General features: G+C 48.0%; 4 protein-coding genes across 4 annotated transcripts; all 4 read right to left on the reverse strand.

Moving 5' to 3' along the window:
• Nucleotides 1-1,116: 1,116 nt before the first annotated feature.
• On the reverse strand, nt 1,117-2,914 carry B0J16DRAFT_382865 (S-adenosyl-L-methionine-dependent methyltransferase; the record flags this gene model as incomplete). Its single annotated transcript, XM_046131279.1, has 2 exons — nt 1,117-2,655; nt 2,714-2,914. 2 exons carry the CDS (start codon nt 2,912-2,914, stop codon nt 1,117-1,119), a joined length of 1,740 nt encoding a protein of 579 aa, XP_045984906.1.
• A 686-nt stretch (nt 2,915-3,600) lies between these two features.
• Nucleotides 3,601-5,490, reverse strand: B0J16DRAFT_105761 (uncharacterized protein). The gene is made up of 2 exons (XM_046121348.1): nt 5,008-5,490; nt 3,601-4,901 (listed from the first exon to the last, which is right to left on the reverse strand). Exons 1-2 carry the CDS (start codon nt 5,352-5,354, stop codon nt 3,683-3,685), a joined length of 1,566 nt encoding a protein of 521 aa, XP_045984907.1. The 5' UTR covers nt 5,355-5,490; the 3' UTR covers nt 3,601-3,682.
• Nucleotides 5,491-13,570: 8,080 nt separating this feature from the next.
• B0J16DRAFT_318635 (velvet factor-domain-containing protein) lies at nt 13,571-14,845 on the reverse strand (the record flags this gene model as incomplete). The annotated part of the gene is made up of 1 exon (XM_046125465.1): nt 13,571-14,845. One exon carries the CDS (start codon nt 14,843-14,845, stop codon nt 13,571-13,573), a length of 1,275 nt encoding a protein of 424 aa, XP_045984908.1.
• A 2,543-nt stretch (nt 14,846-17,388) lies between these two features.
• B0J16DRAFT_338564 (uncharacterized protein) lies at nt 17,389-18,203 on the reverse strand (the record flags this gene model as incomplete). The annotated part of the gene is made up of 1 exon (XM_046127460.1): nt 17,389-18,203. A coding segment is annotated over exon 1 (379 nt), but the record flags the coding sequence as incomplete, so codon positions are not given.
• Between the last annotated feature and the right edge of the window lie 1,717 nt (nt 18,204-19,920).

The raw sequence follows: 19,920 nt of genomic DNA on the forward strand, positions 1-19,920 counted from the left end.
ATACCCGACAGGAAAGATTAACGGCCCGTTATGACAACACAACATCCGAGGTCAGAACTTGTGTGGGTGTGTGTAAGATATTGGACGATGTGACGCGGACCAGCACATCTGTCAATCCTCCGTGGACCTAGAGTGCCTCACAACTTCCAGAGAACTCTGTCGTCATCACCGCCTCCACGGGAGATTCAATTCCGTTTGAGTCCATGTCTGCCCCATTACTGTGGCCGTCGTACTCGCTCATACTGCATCCAGTCTACTACATGAGGCAGCCTTGTAAAGTAAAACGTGGAGGCTCCAGCAGCTGTGTATGGCGATGCGGCTCGGTGCTTCTTATCGCTTACAGACGAGCGGGCAGATGGGACGGATACTTCTACTCGGGACATTTTCCTCTCTTAGAGAAAGGACAGCACAATGTACGCGACACTGTTGCCCTGAAGGTACCTCAACGCAAATTGAGAATAAAAGAGTGTGTGAATTGGCCCGAAGCTCCCGTTAACATATTGTATTATTAAAAGCTTAAAGTATTGTCTGGACGGCGATCGGTATCACCAACCCCGACATCTTTCGATCGTTGGTCCGGTTCGGATCCGAACCTCCGGGTCTTTGCAAAACGTCTTGTTGCGCATCAACACCCAAACGCCAACAAGATCCCAAGCTCGACTTCGATAGGGCTCTTTGATTAATACTGTTGTCTAGTCTTGCCACGGGTAAGCAAGTCAGATATGAGTCAATGTCTTCATTGGCCCGGATTGGATCAGTGCCAGATCATCCGCATCTTCCACTTGCGGTAAAAGATGCAATGATGCCATCTTACCCAACCCGTATCTTATGATACAGTATGGGATGGAAATTACGGGGTTCGGTCCCATTAAATCAGCCGGCTACCGATCAGTCAGATAGTAGTCCGGCTCCGCCGTTGCATCGATCACGTACTTTGCATAAAATCACCTGATACCGCACGATCTTGATTCCCAACGTGCTGGACCCCCCGGTCCATAGTGAGGCTCCAAATTGTCGGAATTGTTCCGTCGTCCTGTATTCGGCCTTTTGTTAACTTTCGGCATGGTGTTTCTATTCATCGACAATGGTGTTCTCGGCTCTGGCTGGCATGTTGAATTAATCTTCGAAACCATCCCATTCGCCCTCGTCACTGCTCTCATCCTCACTTGCAGATTCGTCCTCTTCGCTGCTTTCCTTCTCTTCCTTCTTGGTATCTCTCTTGTCCTCTCTTGGAGATAAGGTAACAGGCTCGCCAGTTGACTTCAGAACAGGCATGCCAATCATATCACGAACGATAGCACCACTATCGTCTCGCACGTAAGGACCTTCATCATCGGCAGCAGCTTCGTCTTGTTCACCAGACCTCACGAAACCGGCGACAAAGAATCCCATGACGCCTTGTCCATCATCCTTGTAAGAGCGAATGCAGGCTTCTGCTATATCTTCATCACCTTCACATGCTTCAGGCAATCCACGAACAGGCCATTCTCTCATGCCGGAAACCTGATCTTGTCGTAAAAGAGCGCGCCAACCTCTTCGCTTGGCAACGTCGGACTGAAGAGCTTTCATAACAACACTCTCGTTTTCTTGCTTGTGAATAGAACAAGTTGAGTATGTGATCTTCTTCGCTGAAGGGAATCGGAAAGCATGCAAAAGAAGAATCAGTTGGAAGGATGACAACGCCTCAAGGCGTGCTTCTAGGTCCTTTTCCGATTTGATCGCTGTTTCGTTACCATCGTCATCTATCATGACATTCTCGGGAGCGGGCTCGACCTTCTCATGTTTCCTCTTGCGATTGTTTGGTTTTGTTGACGGCGTTTTCCCGTTACCGCTGTAGGGTTCCGGTAAATGAAGATCGGGCATCGAGTCCAGTCCGACAATACCACTTCCTGAACAACTAGGATCCAAGAGCAACGCTCCGACTGACTTATATTTACCATCCGCAGGGTTCACCTGTAGGAAGTCTTGACCAAATCCAATCTGTGTCATAGGTTGAGAGCCTGCTATCTTGACCATCTTGTGAAGAACCTGGGCTCGTCTGGAATCTTTTTCGAATGCATAGATAGTTTGCTTTGGTGAATCGAATTCGGGCGTGTGTTCCTTGACAATGGCTGCTAGGTGTGTTGTTTTGTTGCCGGGAGCGGCGCATGCGTCGATCAAATCGCCGTCTTCTGACCTCGGATCCAAAAGGTAGGCGGGGAAGCAAGACGCTTTATCCTGAAGAATGATTTTGCCAGAGGTATAGGCTTCTGTTTTAGTGAGATTGATCCCTGGAGTGATCGCAACAAGGTTTGGCACGTGAGGATCGATATAGATGTTTCTCCCAGCATTGGTGACGATCTCCTTGATGGATCCAGCTCTGGTGTATTTGGAGAAAGTGGTTTCAAGCTGTTCTTCCAGAGTACTCAGAACAGCATTGACGCGAACCCATCGAGGATAGTTTGCCTCCTCGCCTGCACATTGCCTCTCGACTTCCTCCGTGAGAGCTTCCAGAGTCGGCATCTTTCTGCGAAGTCGCGCAAGCTTAAATTCTGAGCTGATGCGTGCTTTGTGCCTTTCAATGGATGCACGCAGCCCATGGCTTTGTGCAAGCGCAATACCTTTCTTGGCCAGTAGAAGGTCATGAACAAGAAGTAATGCCAATGTCGGAGTAAGCTTGACTCATAGGTTAGTATATGGAGCTCAATAACTATTGTCGGAAATGGACACTCACCTTTCGCTCGAATTTGAGAAGTTCTGATTTCTCAATCACTTCTTTTAGAATGGGACTCCATTTGCAACTTTCCAATACTAAGGCGTAGACCTGGTTTGGAGGAGATTTGAGGCCCTTCTTTTTAAAAACGCGGGATTTGAGACTTCCTCCTTCGGACGAAGATCCTGTCAGAATCTCAGCCGCCTCATGATAAAGAGACATAATTGAGATGATTTGTAAGGTTGTGGTTGACCAAGTCGTTGTTGGCGAGGAAGAAAATTAAAGTATGAAGTACTGGTGGAATAGTTTAGCCGGGACTTAGCCGACAATATGATCGTGTAAGTCGGCAGGTCGGTCACGGTCTGCGACTTCCTCGGAAACGCTTGTTGGTCGCATTCGAAAGTTGCTAATAAAATGTCTCTGGCATAAGATATAATTACTCGGTTTAATGAATGAGGTTTTAGCTTATATTGAGTGACACTCTGGTAGAGAAATCGAAGTACGTACGTTCTGTTGACCCATAACTTCAGCAGCTCATATTTAACAAACAGCGCCGTCACTTCAGGGCACAGACACAACACATGGCTGGTATAGAACAAATCACCATTTCAAAGATGACAGTTTTCGGTCACTTGCATATGTTCTCGTTGATCGCATGACATGAAATGGGTATATGCCCTTGATTCATAATGGGCGAAAGAAGTTGCGCCTAGCGCAATTGGATCCTCGTCAAGCAAGGTATGTCCTCCATAAATATACATGTAAAGAATCGAATCGAATTGAACCATCCAACATATTTTTCTCCCCTTTAACTTGCCAAATTCCATTGCACCACGCAAACTTTGATTGAAAAAGAAAATTGCCTTGCCGTCAAATCGCCATCCTTATATTCTCCAGTCCAAAGCAAAAAGGGGGTTAGTTGAAACACCCCTTTCATATAAGATGCTTTTTAACGATGCACCGTTGCGTACTCTAGCAAGAACGCTTAGTTTAGTGACGGTGGCTGCGGCGGCGGAGATGGCTGTATCCGCCATGCTGGTGAGCATGTCGTCGGACGGGATCTCTCTTGTAAGCAGGAGCAGCAGCGTCCTCAGTCTGGGCGGGAAGGCTGGCTGTCTGGGTGACAGTGACAGTGTTCCAGACAGTGTGGACTCTGGTGGACTTGCACTTCTTGGCCGTCTCAGGCTTGCCGAAGATGTCAGTTGGCTTGGGGGCGTTGGTGAGAACGTCAGTGGCACCAGCAGCAGCCTCGGATACAACTTCAGGGACGGAAGGCAGAGTAGGCTTGGGGGCGGCAGTGGACTCTTCAGGCTTGTCGGCGGGCTTAGTGTACTTGGGTGCCTCGGCAGCGGTGGACTTCTCGGAAGCTGGCTTGGTAGCAGAGGGCTTCTCGGAAGGCTTCTCGGAAGGCTTGCTGGGCTTGTCGTCGTTGCCGGAAGAAGGCATCTCAGGAGCATCGTTGCCGTAGGAGAAACCACTGAGAGGGTTGTTTCCGGGCAGCTTATCCAAGGTACCAGTGACCTTCTCATCGACCTCAGGTTCGATAGTGCAGTCGTCCTTGTTGAGACCGTAGAAGAGACCGGGGCAGTTATCCATACCAGCGGTACCAGCGTTGCAAGTGTCGATGATGTGCTTGAGGAGCTTCTCGTCCCAGCCAGCCATGAAGTCAGCGTGGCTGCTGTAGCCGGTAACATCACCGTTGGAGAAGACAAAAGGCTGCTCGCCCTGTCCCTCAGTCCAGCGGCCCTGGAATTTGGCAGTGTTCCAGTAGGCCTCGTAGAAGAGATGAGGAACGTGGATCCAGCCCTTGGGGCAGTCGAGGTAGCCGTCGTTGTCCTCAGGGTAGGCCATGTTGTTCTTGAAGTCGGTAAGGCCAGCCTTGGGGTTGTAACAAGATGGGAAGTGAACATCAGCTCGGAGAGGAGAGTAGGTACCGTCACAGGTTCGGTCAGGGAATCCAACGCCCTCGTTCTTGGTGATAGGGTCACCGACACCAGCTGTGGTACCGTCAGACTTGGCATCCCAAGAGGGGACAGTGTAATCGTTGTTGGCGCGAGGGCAGGTCATTCTCGCGGGGTTGACGGGGCCCTTGGAAGGGTCGAGGTTGGGCTTGGCACCAGCCTTGGGCATGGTGCGGGTCATGGCGTCACCAGCAACAATCTGAAGGCCGGCAGGGAAAGGCTTGATCTCATCGTGAGTCTTCTCGAAGCTGTTGGATGTATTAGTGACATGGACAAAACGGTCATGGAGGTGAAGTGAGACATGGGGGAGGGGTTTGTCGCAGATTGACGAGGAAATAAGGAAATTACACTTACAAGTAGTAGGCGTTGAAGTAATCGAACTCAACGTCCTCAAACTTTCCAGACTTGGGGTCATGGAAGTAGACAGTGGGAAACCAGTAGGCGCTGTTGTCACCCTTGATCATGGCGTTGCTGCACTTTGACTCCATGAGATCCTTTCCAGTGGCGCTCTTGCTGAAACCGCTTCCACCCATGATGTTGTGAACGTGAGTGGAAGTCTCGCCAGGGAAGAGAATGGGATCCACGCGACCTCTGGTAAGCTGCTTGTTGGTGAAGCGCAAGACAGCGAAAGTACCCTCCTCCTTGGCGGCGGAAGCAGCACCGGCGAGAAGCGCGGCGGCGGCAACGAAAGTAGACTTCATGTTGATGATGTTGAAAATTGATGAACGATATTCAAGTTTTTCGAGTTGAAGAGATGTTTGAAAAAGCTGGCGTAAAAAGAAGTCTCTAGGACTCTGAGCACTGGGAACAGAAACTTGCTAATCCTTCAAGAAGAAGCAGAGGAGAGAAGAGCCAGTGTAAGGCGGGGGGGAAACACGCAGGTGATACCGGAACACCTGTGAGAACCTAGAATGAATGTTTCGTTTCGCAGCCGTCTAGACTCGTTCAATCACTGCCGTTGAAAGGTACGTGAATCAGAGAGCGAGAGGTTGAAGCCGAAAAAATGAGGGTAAGAAGCAGTTCAGGGAAAAGAATGTGCCTGAAACTGCTCTGCAGATACAGAATGAGTGAGTGAGTGGTATAAAGAATGAAAGAGAGGACGTGCCCAGCAGTTCAGTAGCAGTGTACGAGAGAAGGAGTGGGAAAGTAAGAAAAATAAAAGGAGCGTGTGGAGGGGAAGGGATTCAAGAAGAAGAAGTATGTTGGACGAGGGTTAGAGGTGAAGGGCCTTTGTGCGAACTGGGGTGACCTTGACCGAATCCTTGGAGTATCCGCTACTCCAGCGCAACACAGCAAAAGCCATAGAACAGCACTGCTAAAGCGCCCAGGCCTGCCTGACAGCTGGCCAACACTGCAAGGCCACTGTAAAACACCTAAAATCAGTAACTGCCTAGTCTAATGCCTGGCCAATCCAATACGCGAAATGCCCTCAAGTGCACGTTCATTCTTAGAATCATCAATTTGATCAAAGGATATTGGCGATGGAGCCTCTAGCGCTCCACCGTTGAAGGCTTGGCCTGGCTTGGCTCTATTCAGGGGCTGTCCAATCCCAACCCGCCAGCCCAGGGCGTTTTTTCGAACTTTCTACAGAATAGCTCTGGAACTATGAAAGAGGATTGGCTACAGTTCTGGCGCCACATCTCACCCCGAGGCTGAAGGGGGGGACGACCAACCCTTAGCCTTTGTCCTGGTTATGACAGATGACAGAGAGGAAGAGCAATAAGATGGATATGAAACGAACGACAACAATGAGCGGTAAAAATCAATGACACTATTGGCCGTGCATGGTTTCTTCTTTCTTCCAGGCCTGGAAGCGTACCTGCATACGAAAAACTGGGTTGCCTCATCCTCGGCCTTAGCCGCTACAGTTACCGCCCAAGCTACCAGAAGAAAGGGTGGAAATTGACAGGGGGTCCCTGGTCCTGGAGGGGGACCTAGGGCTCAAGGAGAAAAGGGATCCCCCGTCATGTTGAGGCTATTCGTGGTAACAACACGGATAACAGCTGACATCAATTTGCAGCGCCTAGAGTTAAGAGAGAGTACAGCAGAAAAGAGAAGCCAGGCGATGCGCTGGCAGTCACACCGGCTACATACCGCCAGTGATTGAATTTCTCTGCATAAGGCGGGAGACCTTGTGAGTTAAAGCCGCAGTCCGTCCCCGCCTTATCTCTGGTACCACAACGATCGTTGATAGTATATTGGACCTTACAATGAGTTTCTGCAGTACTGTACCGTATTGTACTCTGTTGCACCGTGATGGTTGCTTGTATTGCACAAAGAGGATAAGGCAAGAAAGAAAGAACAAACCCAAAGGAACAAAAAATGGAACGTTGAGAGCCAGAGTCTTCCCGTAACAGATAGAAATTACAGGGTCGCCTTGTAGAGTAAAGTGCCTGCAGATCGTGACATGGCCTGAAACAACAGGGGTCTTGTTGGTGTAGCAGGGGTCGGGTCGGGGACTAAGGTGCAGTAAGCCCAGGAGTCACTCAGCTAGTCATGGGCTTAATCTGGACGATCGAGATGGTTTTCCTAAGAGATCAACAAGAGATCTGATCTAACCCAGGTCTAGTCTATCGTTTAGTCTAGTTGTTTAAGTCAGTTTTCGAATTATCGATTCTGGTTTGAGATATGTAGTCAACTTTATAGTATTTCTAGTCTGTCTGATATTGGATCTCTCTCACACAATAGCATGATCATAATCATAGCACAGGTCACATTAAAAACGTCAGACTCTGATCCTTGTCCTTGTACCCTCTTGAACGGACCGGGTGTTTCCAACCCTTGCAACTCAAAAGAAACAAACAAGACATTTTTCCTTCTACAACGGTTCAACAAGTAATCACTCATCAAGCCAATGGAGATGTTTTCACAGTGACTACTTTCTCTAATACTGATTAGATTAATCAGGAGAAGAGGACGTTGTAATTAGAAATAAAATCACGTGGCATTTACCTTTTCTTTGGACTTGACTACCTCGGCAGGTACCTGATTTCCACTGCAGTGGTTCTGAAACGCGCTAACAAGCAACCCCTTGATTAGGTAACTCCACCTGTCAACGGACGGTCCGTTAGGTACCTCTGCTCTGCTCTGACAAAGGACATCCTCAGCTTCAGCTTTGTTCAATTATTATTAGTATCAACAGCACGGATATCTTCGCCGTTCATGTCCAAGCTGTCAACACTCTTTGTTCTTGTCTTTGTTAGATATTCGGCTCAAAAGAACCATCGATAATCTTTATGAGTGACCAGTAGGTGTTGATACCCATGATATAATACCAGCAACTATATCATCTTTCCTACCACCATTAAATCTTGGGATGAACCCAATGCTCGCTTCTGTGTAGTTTCAGATTCAAATCTTAAGCGACGTCATAAAACCACTATTTGTCCAATTAAGCTTTCCGGTGTTTCCGTTTCCATTGTTCCTTGTCGTTGTAACATCTCATCTCGATCAGCTGTATCATACCTAGACAACTACAGCAGACATCTTCTTCCATCACCTATGTCCGGATAGCGTTCCCGAGAACTTGCCTCCCTGTACCTGAACCCGTCAGTTATTGTATTTACGATGATGGGATAAATAGACGTGCATTGGCCTGATGTCTGGTGAGTCTGCATCGTCTTCTCTTAAATGCTTAACGTACTCTGCTCTCACCGTAGCAGCTAATACACTTAACCCGATTCACATTCATCTAGTTAGTAGTGTCACTGTTTAATTCTAAGGCTCAAGCATATAAACACGCTCTTCAAATAGAATGAACAAGAGTTCCTGACCAGGTAATGCATGTTACACATACCATATTCGCCAGCAACTTCCAATATACCGTCAAGCCATTCGTATATACGGCTATGCAAGGTAATTCAACCTCAGTCAGTCCTGTTCCGGGATCAGTGCGTCACGATACGCATCGCCCTCATCCCTGAGCGACGAGGTCTTCGATGAAGCACTCACCCGCTTCTATGTCATCGGCATGCCGCATCTCCCTCCGATTGATTACTACGACAGCTCAGCTACGCTGCCAGAACCCGTATGTATCTATTTTCATCCGTCCATTCGGCCAGATACGATCGATCCAATACACATAGGGCAACTCTAGCCGTGAACTCACCGTTATGGTGTACGAGACTCGAGTTATACAAGAATAACACGTGCCAGTTGGTTGCATGCAAGTAGCCGTGGTCCAATTCATACACTTCTTTAAAGAATGCCGTGTTTTCAATGTTGGTACTCAACATCGTCTTATTGGCTATAGGGTATGCAGTTGACATTGGGTCACTGAGTATTGCATATTCTGGTATTTGATTCAACTTACACAAATTGAGTGAAGATACACCTGGTGACTGTAATTGATTGAGTTGACTTGTAGTTCTCTGTATGTAATAAATTGGGCATGTTGGTTTGTTATGTAGGTTATTGATGCCCAAGTCCCTACAGTTCATTGATGGCTCGATGTTCAAACAGTCACTTCGCAATTTGACGTCGAATTGACACATACAAGAACGAGGCACCATCACAGAGATAAAAGCTACTGTATCTTTATACATTAGTCGAGAGAGAGCATGTTACATGGAGTCTCAATACATGAAAGGGTCTCCAATGCATGGCTCGTGTCCTCGTATAAGATCGATGGGATCTCATGAAATAGGATGACAGCTATTCTGAACTCAAGCATAATAGTCATGGATGAACACAGGATACACCCAGATCTTCTTGCCTTGCGTTGTAGGAATAGTAATGCCTGAAAACATGAAAGTTGACAGAGTGCACCAGCTACATCCAGAGAAAAGCATCGCATCAGTAGCCACACAGCACCACGTTTACAGCTCGCGCACTCCCATACACTACGATAACTAAAGACTGTACTTGTTAATTGTCACGTGGTTCATTCTGATTACATCCTAGTTCAACATGATGCTTGTGAATGAGATCTAGTATCATAGAGCACTCCATTGCTGAGCTATCACTATACTTATGTCATATCCTGGGAGGAGAAAAGGCTCAAGTAGAGATGGCAACAGCACATACTCTCTACCATGTGAAAGAGCCTCAGTATGTTATGTTATTAACCTGCTTCACAGTGGTACATAGGTAGGGTTCTCTTAACCTATAACACCCCACAAAGCGAGGTAGACAAGCCGGCATATCTTGAACACGGATTGGCATCACTTGTTTCCTTCGTGCGGGAAAAGAGGCTTAACATAGATTCGTATGCTGCTTCTATTTCTTCCTCACCAGTATAGGCACGTTACTGGAATGAGAAAACATGAGTAAGAACACCACCCGCATATATCACGAGAATCAGTATCTACGCAATTAACTAAGTGATGACCCCAGCCTATTATGTGTTATTGACGAGTTGCAGGAGCACCAAAAGATATCCACTCTACAAGTTTAGGCTTTTAAAAGCATAGATAGAGCAGTGAGAGTTACTACCACTGCAGTATACGTAGCATCTGGAGCATGCAAGTGCAAATAGCTCACCAAGAAGTGATGTCGGGAGCGATGATTGAACTCAGCTGCTCTGGATACACTGTATTCCCTACAACGTAATTCTTTTTGTAAAAGATCACATTCAACATGTCTTCCATTTACCCGGCATATCCCCAACCGAAGCTTGGCTGGGGTGACTGTTTGTCTCGATGCCCTCGTACTGATCCTTGCAGAAACTATCCGGTGAATAGCAGAGCCCGGAGCGATACACCGTTAGCGAAGTAGTTCTGCCGCATTCTTAATTCTAGCGTCATCTTACATAAAATCCTTGGTGATTGTCAGATCCTACTTTATGACCGCCGGCTGGGCAAGCGACATCAAGGACGCCACCAACAGGCCAAGACTATACCGCCGTTCTAGAGTAGTATCCTAGGCACTGATGCATATGTACTGTACCAATAAAGATACATGATTCAGCCACTAACAGGTCATTGGGAAGTTTCATGCATGTGCGTGTCAATTAATGCGCATATGGCCACATCCAGCCTCTTGTTACTGTACCCGGCATATTGCCCCACGATTCAAGCTGCACGGGGGAAAGCCTCTTATGGATACTCATGCAGGCATGATCTGATGGGAGTAGATCTTTCCAGTTTCGAAAACACTCCCTCAGCTCTTGTCTCGGAAAGAGACCCTTGTTTTTTCCGTATGCGAAGGTGGGAGATCGACATGCTTCGGCAACACAACCAATACTCGTATACGACTCATAGACACATCCTGTCTAAGTATAGAACAAGAATGTTCCCTAATAAGATAAGGTGCCTATAAGCCAAGAAGTAAATACAAGATGCTGAACAGTGCGCTAAGATGATTATTGCGAAAGAGAGCAACACACGATAAGGCAGGGTCGTTATCAGATCTGCTCTGCTCCTCTCGAAAGGCGTACAATGCATATAAACTTTACCATCCGGCCATATGGAGAAGTGGCTTTCCATTACCAGGCGAGCGCCACTTTCGGTACTCTAGGTATGTACATGGGGCTTAACCAGTAACCTTGCACGGGACTCATTTCCGTAATCAAGAGGAACCAACACTTCTTCTCGACCCGTGATCCAATAGTAAAGAAACTAAGTTGCATGCCTTGATTGACAACTCATCTCTAAAGTGAAACAGGGCTGGAAAGAAAACGGTTCTGCAAGTGTGATTGAGTGCCTAGATGCATTCACAGCTAGACGTGACTGAGCAGCTTAGACAACCAGCCGATATGTCATCGGATTCCGAGTGTCCATGTTGCGTGAGAATGATGCCATCTGGAAGTCGGCGGTCCTGCATCGGGGCGCCTCAACGGCATAAAAGGTCCTTCAGCACCAGAATGTCTCAGAACACTTCAACTTTCTCCGGTCTTTGTTTGGCATGGCCAACAACGAGTGCAGCCAGTGCAATTCAAGCTTGACAAGGAACTATGCCAGCTCAGTCGCTCCCTTGTATCTGGATGTCGCTTCTTTATCAACATAGGTTGACTGGTCCTGCTGGTCTAGGTTGTATTGGAATGTTGCAGCATGGCATGATTTTTGGTATCCTGGCCTTGGCTGTTCCCCGGAACCGACCGAGGGCTAACATCTAAATCAAGAACAATCACCTCGCAAGAAGCGCCTTCTTTTGGCAGTTAACGGGTCGGATCGCCACCAGGGAAGAGCCTGTCGCTTGATCTGGTATAATCCGCGGATCTCGGAGATCGACAATTCAAAAGCGACGCCATCAACCACGCCAACTTATTGATTTCCTTTCTAATGGCCTGGAAATTGAATTTCGAGCAAGATTCAAGACACCCATCGGAGTTTTCATCCTCCTTTAATATGTACCTCTGCCTGCATCTGTCGACGTCAGTTAATAAGACTCGTAAGTGTTGGTTCAGGATACCGTCAAGCATTACTGTATCCAGCTATTGTGAGTTAGAATAGAATAACTCAGCTGTCTTTCCAATTGATTTGGGCAGTAGATTGGTATTGCAGAAACATGCGTCATGTATGCACATTAATACTGTTACTGTACCGGCGGACGTCCGAATAACGTTGACTCGGCGCCTTGTCATGTCTTGTAGAGGGGACCCTTGCTTCTCTGACCGCTGACTTACTTACCTTTCCCCTGGGGAGAAACCATCCCATCTCAGCGCTAAGTTAGTTGCCGATCAACTCGAGGTAGGGTAGCATTGAGGTGCCGGCCACCAGGATATCCTCCCTACCTCTCTAGTCTTATTTGATGGGTAACATCAATGAGATTCAGAAACGTTGGAGAAATGGCCTTTGTGGACTTACAGAAGCCACCCTTGCCACCAGATCTGCCTCTGCCATTAGCTATGAGTCAGTAGACTCGACATGTCATATCCAGCAAGTTTTGATGCATTTCGTCATGTGTCCCAGATACAGTCTATTCGTGCATGTACGAGAAAGTCGACTCTATGGGTGTTCTGTAGCAGCACCCAGCTGGAATGCAACTCTAATTTGTAACCACATATACCATGGGCCTCGACCTTTGCTTCTGCATCACCAAACCCATGCTTGCCTTCCGCCGCTTCATATTAGACACCTGCGGAGGACCCAGTCCGGTGAAGGGATAATGGCGCCTGGATTTGGAGTAAGCTGCAGATGTCTCACCAACGGTATAATTCTACGAGTATCTTCTGTGTTGGCCGTTGCTTCGCAGTCCGTATACGATATGCCGATCTCTTGTTGTGGCTAGCTGCCCCGCAGGCTCTCCAGACTCAGTATTTGTTTGAATATTGACATACTAGACATGACAGTCAAAATGTGAGCCGAGCAAAGTTGGCACCGATTCCCATCCAATAGCCCAGGGTCCACCTATGGCACCTGCATGCATGCATACAGCATGTACAAATACTTGGAGAAATGATGAATACCCCCGCATTCTCCCTGTGGATGTACAAGACATGGATCGTATGCTCCGAGCAGCTCGTTCCATGAGGTCGCTGAGAGTGTCAATTGACAAAACCCTCGATAAAGTAACACGTAGATTCTGTTGGTCGTGGACCGAACACAACAAACCTCGTCAACCGCTTGCCTTGTATCGAGCCTTGCTGGTGTTGAAACGCCCTGTGGGGGTTAGATTAAAATAATGCAGAAAAGCCATCCCTGTACGTTTAAAAAGGTATTCAGGGGCTAAACGGAGGAGAATTCAGGAGAGAGGTTGCCAGTGTAATCGTCTTTTTCTTCATTCGAAGCCGTGAGATGACCACGGTCCTTCCCAGCATATAAAATAACATTATTTTATCAGAGAAGTGCCTTGCTGGTACAAAGTGATCCCGTGGTATGGTGAGCGCACCGGTTTCATTACATTTCTGGAACGAAACGCAGAAATATCAGGGCCGCATCCTTAACCCAATAACGCCATATTTCCCCAACCTTGGTCGTATATTTCCCGTATGTGCTTGCCTATAATATCGAAAAACGCCATGTGTATCCTCGTGTACTTATTGTTGTGTTGAACGTCGCCGTCTCTTGCCTTGCGCGGCGGCGTCTCCATCGTCCTGATCTCCGTCACTTGAATCGTCATGACCCCTAGCATTCTTGGACCGATCATTCCCTTTCTTGATGGATATGATACAGCCTTGCTCTTTGAGCCGTTTAGTCAATTTCGTGCTTGCTTGCATTCCCGGAAAGTCCTTCGCTGTATAAACTGTGAAAACTGCACTTCGCGCTTCAGCAAGATCCGGAAAACGCTTCAGTTCCTTCGCACGAGTAGGATCGAGTTTGACCATGCTGAATTTGAGCCGAAAAGATCCTGGTGTTCTGCAGGATAAGTCCGGAAAACAGAAGAATGAGCCTTCTTCACCATGCTCGTCTTTCCCAACAAAGGGAGCGCTGACTAGCGATCCCATGAGTCGGCGCTGTTGCCGATACTCCTCAGGCATGAATGAAGCATCGCGGGCTCCTGTCTCGTCGACGATGGAACAACTCATAACATAATGGCTATAACGTAGATGCTTGGCGACTTCTTCTTTGGTAAGATTTGGGCCCTCGATAATAAGCTGGACAATTGGCGGGGGATCAATTACTCTCCGGTCCCTTTCTCCAAAGCCGCACGATCTAGCTGCAATCGGTTGTTGCCGTATCTTCAGGCTATATCTGATACCATCTGGTTGCGTGCTGGACATATGGCCATTGCTCTGGCTAGAAGTGACAAGGTCTGAAATTCTCATGGGATCGGGTCGTTGCTCGGTTGGGGACACCATAGGACTGGCTGATTCATGCGGTGGATTGGTAGTTGTCGTAGTCCTCGGGTTGAGGTGATACCCCGGGAAACGCGGAGTGCGCATATCCGTTGATGGCCCAGGCTGTGAGTTTGTCAACGAAGGCGGTTGCTCTTCTGATACTGAGTGCAGTTGTGAAGGGTGTGTCATGCGGCGACCTTGTCCGTTGTCTACTCGTTCGTGATAACCTGCCACATGACCAGCAGCATAATGATGGTGTAGCCCAGGTGGAGGTGGGGGGTGTGGATGATGCGGAACAGAGCTCGACATATCGGCTAGTTGGTAGACATGGCCAGTCCTTGGGTCTTGTATGGACTGTGGTTGTGAGGGGCGGCGGTTTTCAGGTGTCGCACTGTAATAACCTGCTGGAGTACGCACTTGATGTTCATACTGAGGAAGCGATTGAGAATGTGCTGGGCCCCGAGCGCCGTGATATGCATCTGGGGTCCAGCTCGGGGCAGTCGTCGCATATGGGAGAGGCATGGCTTCCGACATATTCTGTAAGATTGTGGTGGGTGAGTGAAGTGAGATCTAGGCGACAATCACAAACTAAAAAACGAATAGATGTCGTGGAAGTCGAAGAGGAACACCATGAAATTGCATGTATGTCAAGGAAGAGCGCTGGCCGTCGAACTTATTAGCTTCGTGGAGGGTCAGTGGCGGCTCAGATCGGTTGCGTCGATAATGAACTTACATAGACCAGGTACCCCGTACAAGCCCTTCCGTAACGCCCAATAAGGGAGTAGGACTGTCCAAGCTAGACAGAACAAAAAGACGGGAGCGACCCAGTAGCCCACCACTTCCAGGGAGCCGGCTGTAAGACGGAATGCGGATGGTTCCACTGCGTGAGTAATGGAGGGGAGGGTAGGTAAACTAGTACCACAGCCAGAAAGAAATATAAGGTGTATATAATAAGAAAATATCCCGGAGGCTGATTTGCTCGAATAGTCGCTATCAACAGACGAGAGAGAACAAAGTCTTTGTGTAAGACAGACACATCAGCTAGAGACTGGGGGCAATGTGAACAATGATAAGCCCAACGGGCAAAATAAAAAGAAAGAAGGAGAGACGAGAGGATACACGCTACGGTGCAGTAAGCGCCTGATGGGAATAGTGATGTAGGATTGAGATGCCGTAGGCAACCGGTCCTTTGCGGTGTATGATATGGAGAGAAAACGAAGAAAGTGGGCGAGTCGTGGCCACACACACCCACAGAGAGCCGGATTTGGTCTATGCCGAGCCTGAGCCTGCAGCGGAGATATGATAGCCCAGAATAGCTCCTCTGCAAAAGGATGTCCTGTATCGATAAATCCAACAGGGACAAGAGATTTGCAGCAAACGCGAATGCGTGAAAACTGATGAAACAAGATTACTCAACGGCTCCTGAAGATCAAGACGCGGTGAGATGGCCGGTGAGATGATGTCAAGATTGTAGTCGCGAACGAGATGGGTTGAAGCAGAGAGTTTGAGACGGCTGAGGCGGACACCACACGAGAGCAAGTGAACCTTAAATATAATCGATACTGTCTCGTCGGATTAAACCAATGGTGGAGCTGTGCTTGTCGAGCTTTGTTGATGAAGGGTATAAGGGTAAGGAAGAGCTGAGATGGAGCCAAGAATGCCCGGGTATCATCTGTAAGTTCGATTTCAAGATATGATTCGAGATGTGGATTGAAGGGCAAGAGTTTATTGTATTCTGTCAAAAAATGATGTTAATTGAGAACCGTACCTTGGAGGAAGGAACAACGACAGGGAAGAAAAACTCGAGATTGACAGTCGTAGGGAGAGTGGGATTATTAAACAATTTCCATGACCCAACCAGCCTGGGGAGAGAGGCTTGCACTGGGGCATAAAGCGTACCACTTGCTTCGTCTTAGCTTGCTTCACCTCGCATCGCAACCAATGTCAGGGACTGGCAGGCAATAGGACATACCTGTGTACGTCGCTAGGGAAGGCAATAAAACAGGTGAGTCGCTGAATAGAGTAAAGCAGGATATGTAAGTCAAGCACCCAGGCCATGACACTGACTGAACCACAAAGTACCGTACCTATGATAGATGCGCTAAGACTGCAGCAACTGGCTGGGTCGTCGTAGTCTAGCTTGCAGCTCGCCCAGGATCTTTCACCTCCTGGACAGAAGCGGCGCAAATGCAAGGCGAGTGCTGTAAGGATGGGTATCTGTGGACCCTGGCGGGTCGATCATCGAAAAGTAACTACGTACCTAGGCTAGGGCATCTCGACATTCAGAGACACAACAGGGTTGGGACCATGATGAGAAGTTTATCGTGGTTGTAGATTAATCAAAGAACCCACAGATCTGAACCTGTTGATTCGGATGGGAAAAGTGAAAAATGAGATGAGATGAGAGAAGCACAAGCAGATGCGTATCCGTACCTTCCCCTTCTTCTTACCTGTCTGAGTCTGGAGGAATTGGTTGAGGTCTGTGCTTTCCTGAGTGCTCATCAAGACCTAGGTACCTAAGGTAAGAAGGTAGGTAGGTACTAAGGTAGCTGTACCTGCCTTCATGGTTCACGGGCAGGCAATCACTAGTGTGATATTCCTTCCATTCTTAGACCTACCAGGTAATCGAGAAGGGAAGATCTCATCACCTCTTACTTTAGTGAGATCGATAACGTGCATCTTTCATCGAAGCTACTGTACTCCGGTACAGAAAGCACCTGCCAATCTGTTATAGTATCAACTCAATCTGGCAGTAGCTTCTTCCCATGTGTCCCGTCTGTACCCTACCTAATTAAGGTCAGAAGGCTATCGCCCTCATCTTCTGTACAGTGCTGGCCTAGGTCAACTTACATAATTCTTCCGTCGTCTAAACTTAGCCATAGACAGAAACTAAGTTCACTAAGACGACGGGAGCTGTCAACTGTCATCTGTCACGCGTCCACACCATCAGACCCGAGTTTGACTTTGATATTGGTCTCAGATCTGCATTGAACACGGATCGTTTTCTCCAGCTTCACCGAGGCAAGGCACTGCAGGGTTCCAGTACTGTACTCAGCGCTAACACTCACCCCTTCTAGCCCAACCGACAGCGTATAGTCTAGTCTGCTGTACTGTACCGAAATGGACAGTACAACTCTTGTCTTATCTAGTCGCGTTCTGCCACGATCCCACTGTACTGTATGCACATTCTCGCATCGAAAGTTTAGTCTAGGGACTCCTTGGCTGTCGGGTGCCCGGAACTGGCGCCAACGCCACCGCGTTTCTTTGCCATGAGATTCAGATACACGCACTCGCTATAACTGCGTTCAATCCTGGTTACTCTACTTTGTTTTGCGTTCCGTGCCGTTTCCTCAACGGGAGAAACGCTGATTGGCAGATTTAGATACGGGAGGTTCCCGGTTGACCTTGATTCGCTGATGTACCTGCAAATGCCTACTTTTTCTGGCATGCGCCAATTGGACATGAGGGATGCTAACATCTGTCTGACCGTGACAGACCGTAAATTCCAAGACAGAAACGGCATTGCGTATGTCAACGTTACAGTACAGTACAACCTCAGGATCTGGAGCAGAATCTCCTTGCACATGTGTCCAACATTTGATCATAATTACAGACACATAACGTCCTTCCAAGTCATCTTAAACACTTCAATATAAGTCTGCACCATTCACCCCTCCAATATTGCTCTGGGTACAGCTGCAGTGCCACAACTTTTAACTCAGACACCATCTTCAGCCCTTTGCAATTAGTCCCGGGTTTAAGTCGTTACAAGTCTACCCGCCTCAAGAGACTTGTCACTTGTCAGCCTTTTTAGCCCAGACACCACTGAAGCCTGACTTTGAGTAAGTACTCTACATACATGGGTGGGATGCAGTGGTGTAGTGATGCTCACTCGATTCAGAAAGATGGTCCCCATGGACCCGGAGCGTGGGTGAACAATCAAGCTAGTATATATCGAGTAATTCGTCAATCATCCCCTTTCAGTCCTCGATTCATTATTCAAACAATCTGCGATGTAATTTGCTCAGATACGGGAGCCAAGGCCCCGTTCCATACGCTCTATCATCGCCGACAAACGACTCGGGCTCAAGCTATTTAGTATGACACCCATGATGGAGTTTTACGCCCGGACAATGACAACCCAGATGCAAGTGATAAAACAAGGAGTTTGCCTGCAAGGCCCAATTGGTCTGGTCACATATACTTTGTCTGTTACCGCTCGCCCTGAGTTATACTCCATGATGTGGCATGACGATATGCCAGCTGGCCAGGCATTACTTCTGCATGTATCAGGTAAGCAGGATCTTACTGCTTGTATAGTCGGTGGCACTGTATTCTTTTCAAGACTGGTCATTTAATGCCGCCATACCTCTGGTGAAGACAATTCCTGGACAATGGAGTGAGCGCAAATCCATGTGCTACAGATCTGAAGTCAGGTCGATACACAGTGTATTGCCATTTTACCTGCATTATCAGCCAAGAAGCCGCATCAGCCATTGGGTTCCGACGACTCTCCCTGCATGAATGCGCCATCCAGTTCCATGGCCTTGGATCAGTTGTACTGGGCGTCGGCGCTATGTGGTTTCTGCGGCTCTCTCTGAGCCTTGGCTACGTTCCACGACAGGTCGGGATGCCGCTTTGACCCAATCTGCTGGCATATGCTATTACATGTGCATGTTGGCGGCTTGCGCAACAACCAACGAACAAGCCGAAGTCTTTGATCGCAACAAACTTACGGCCGCTAGTTCTAGCGGCGATTGCTTTACAAGCTTGACCAGAGGTCTACCAACTGATAGATGAAGCCAATACTCGATAGCTCCTGGAGCTTTGGTCCCTGAGACGGCGTTGTGCTATTTTTATTTCTGACTGGCACAAACTCTAAAACTTAATTCTGAGCTCTGATCACTCTGTTGTACAGTAAGAGTGGAAGAGCTTTGATGCTGATTTCCCCGGACTGAATGCTGCTCGTCAGAGTATCAGACGATTTGGCCGCGGAGAATCCAAGGGACGAAATAAATTGTGCTACTATATGCCAATCTTGGCTTGCACTTGGGCTGCTTTGTTTTGGCGCTTCAAGTCTGAGAGAACGAACGACTTTTCCGCTACTCGCATAGTGACTGCTTCATATCATCTCGGAGTCTGGGGTGATCCCATCGTTATAATAGATGCAGGAACTGCCTTATCAAATCTTTTGATATCGTTGTTCTACATCATCTGGCTATGCTCTATTGGAATGCTTTCTCTGAGCATCATGCGTGCGATGGATCATGCTTGCTGTACAGACAATCGGTCACTGATGCACTCAGTCGTCACCCTTTGCCCTCTCCTCAAAGAGAAAACCTGATCCTGCTCTATCCCACCAACTCCCAGTTGGTGCCTCTGCCACGCATCTAATGCTCCCAGTCTATCTATCCATCATGTCCCAACCACACCGGCCGCCCAAAAACCCGCTATAACCAACCAATGCCGCTGTGAAGAAACTCCGGGCTGTGCTCGCTTTTATTTTTCTAAAATCAAAACCAATCCTTTCTAGAACCCCGTGAAAGAAGGTGCCAAGTCGACTATGGCAGGAAAAAAGGGGAGTGAAAGGCGAATATCCAACTCCCGTA

The sequence above is a fragment of the Fusarium flagelliforme genome (genome assembly GCF_020744385.1).
Source record: "Fusarium flagelliforme strain FIESC 12 MPI-CAGE-AA-0113 chromosome Unknown B0J16scaffold_3, whole genome shotgun sequence".
Taxonomy (NCBI): Eukaryota; Fungi; Ascomycota; class Sordariomycetes; order Hypocreales; family Nectriaceae; genus Fusarium; species Fusarium flagelliforme.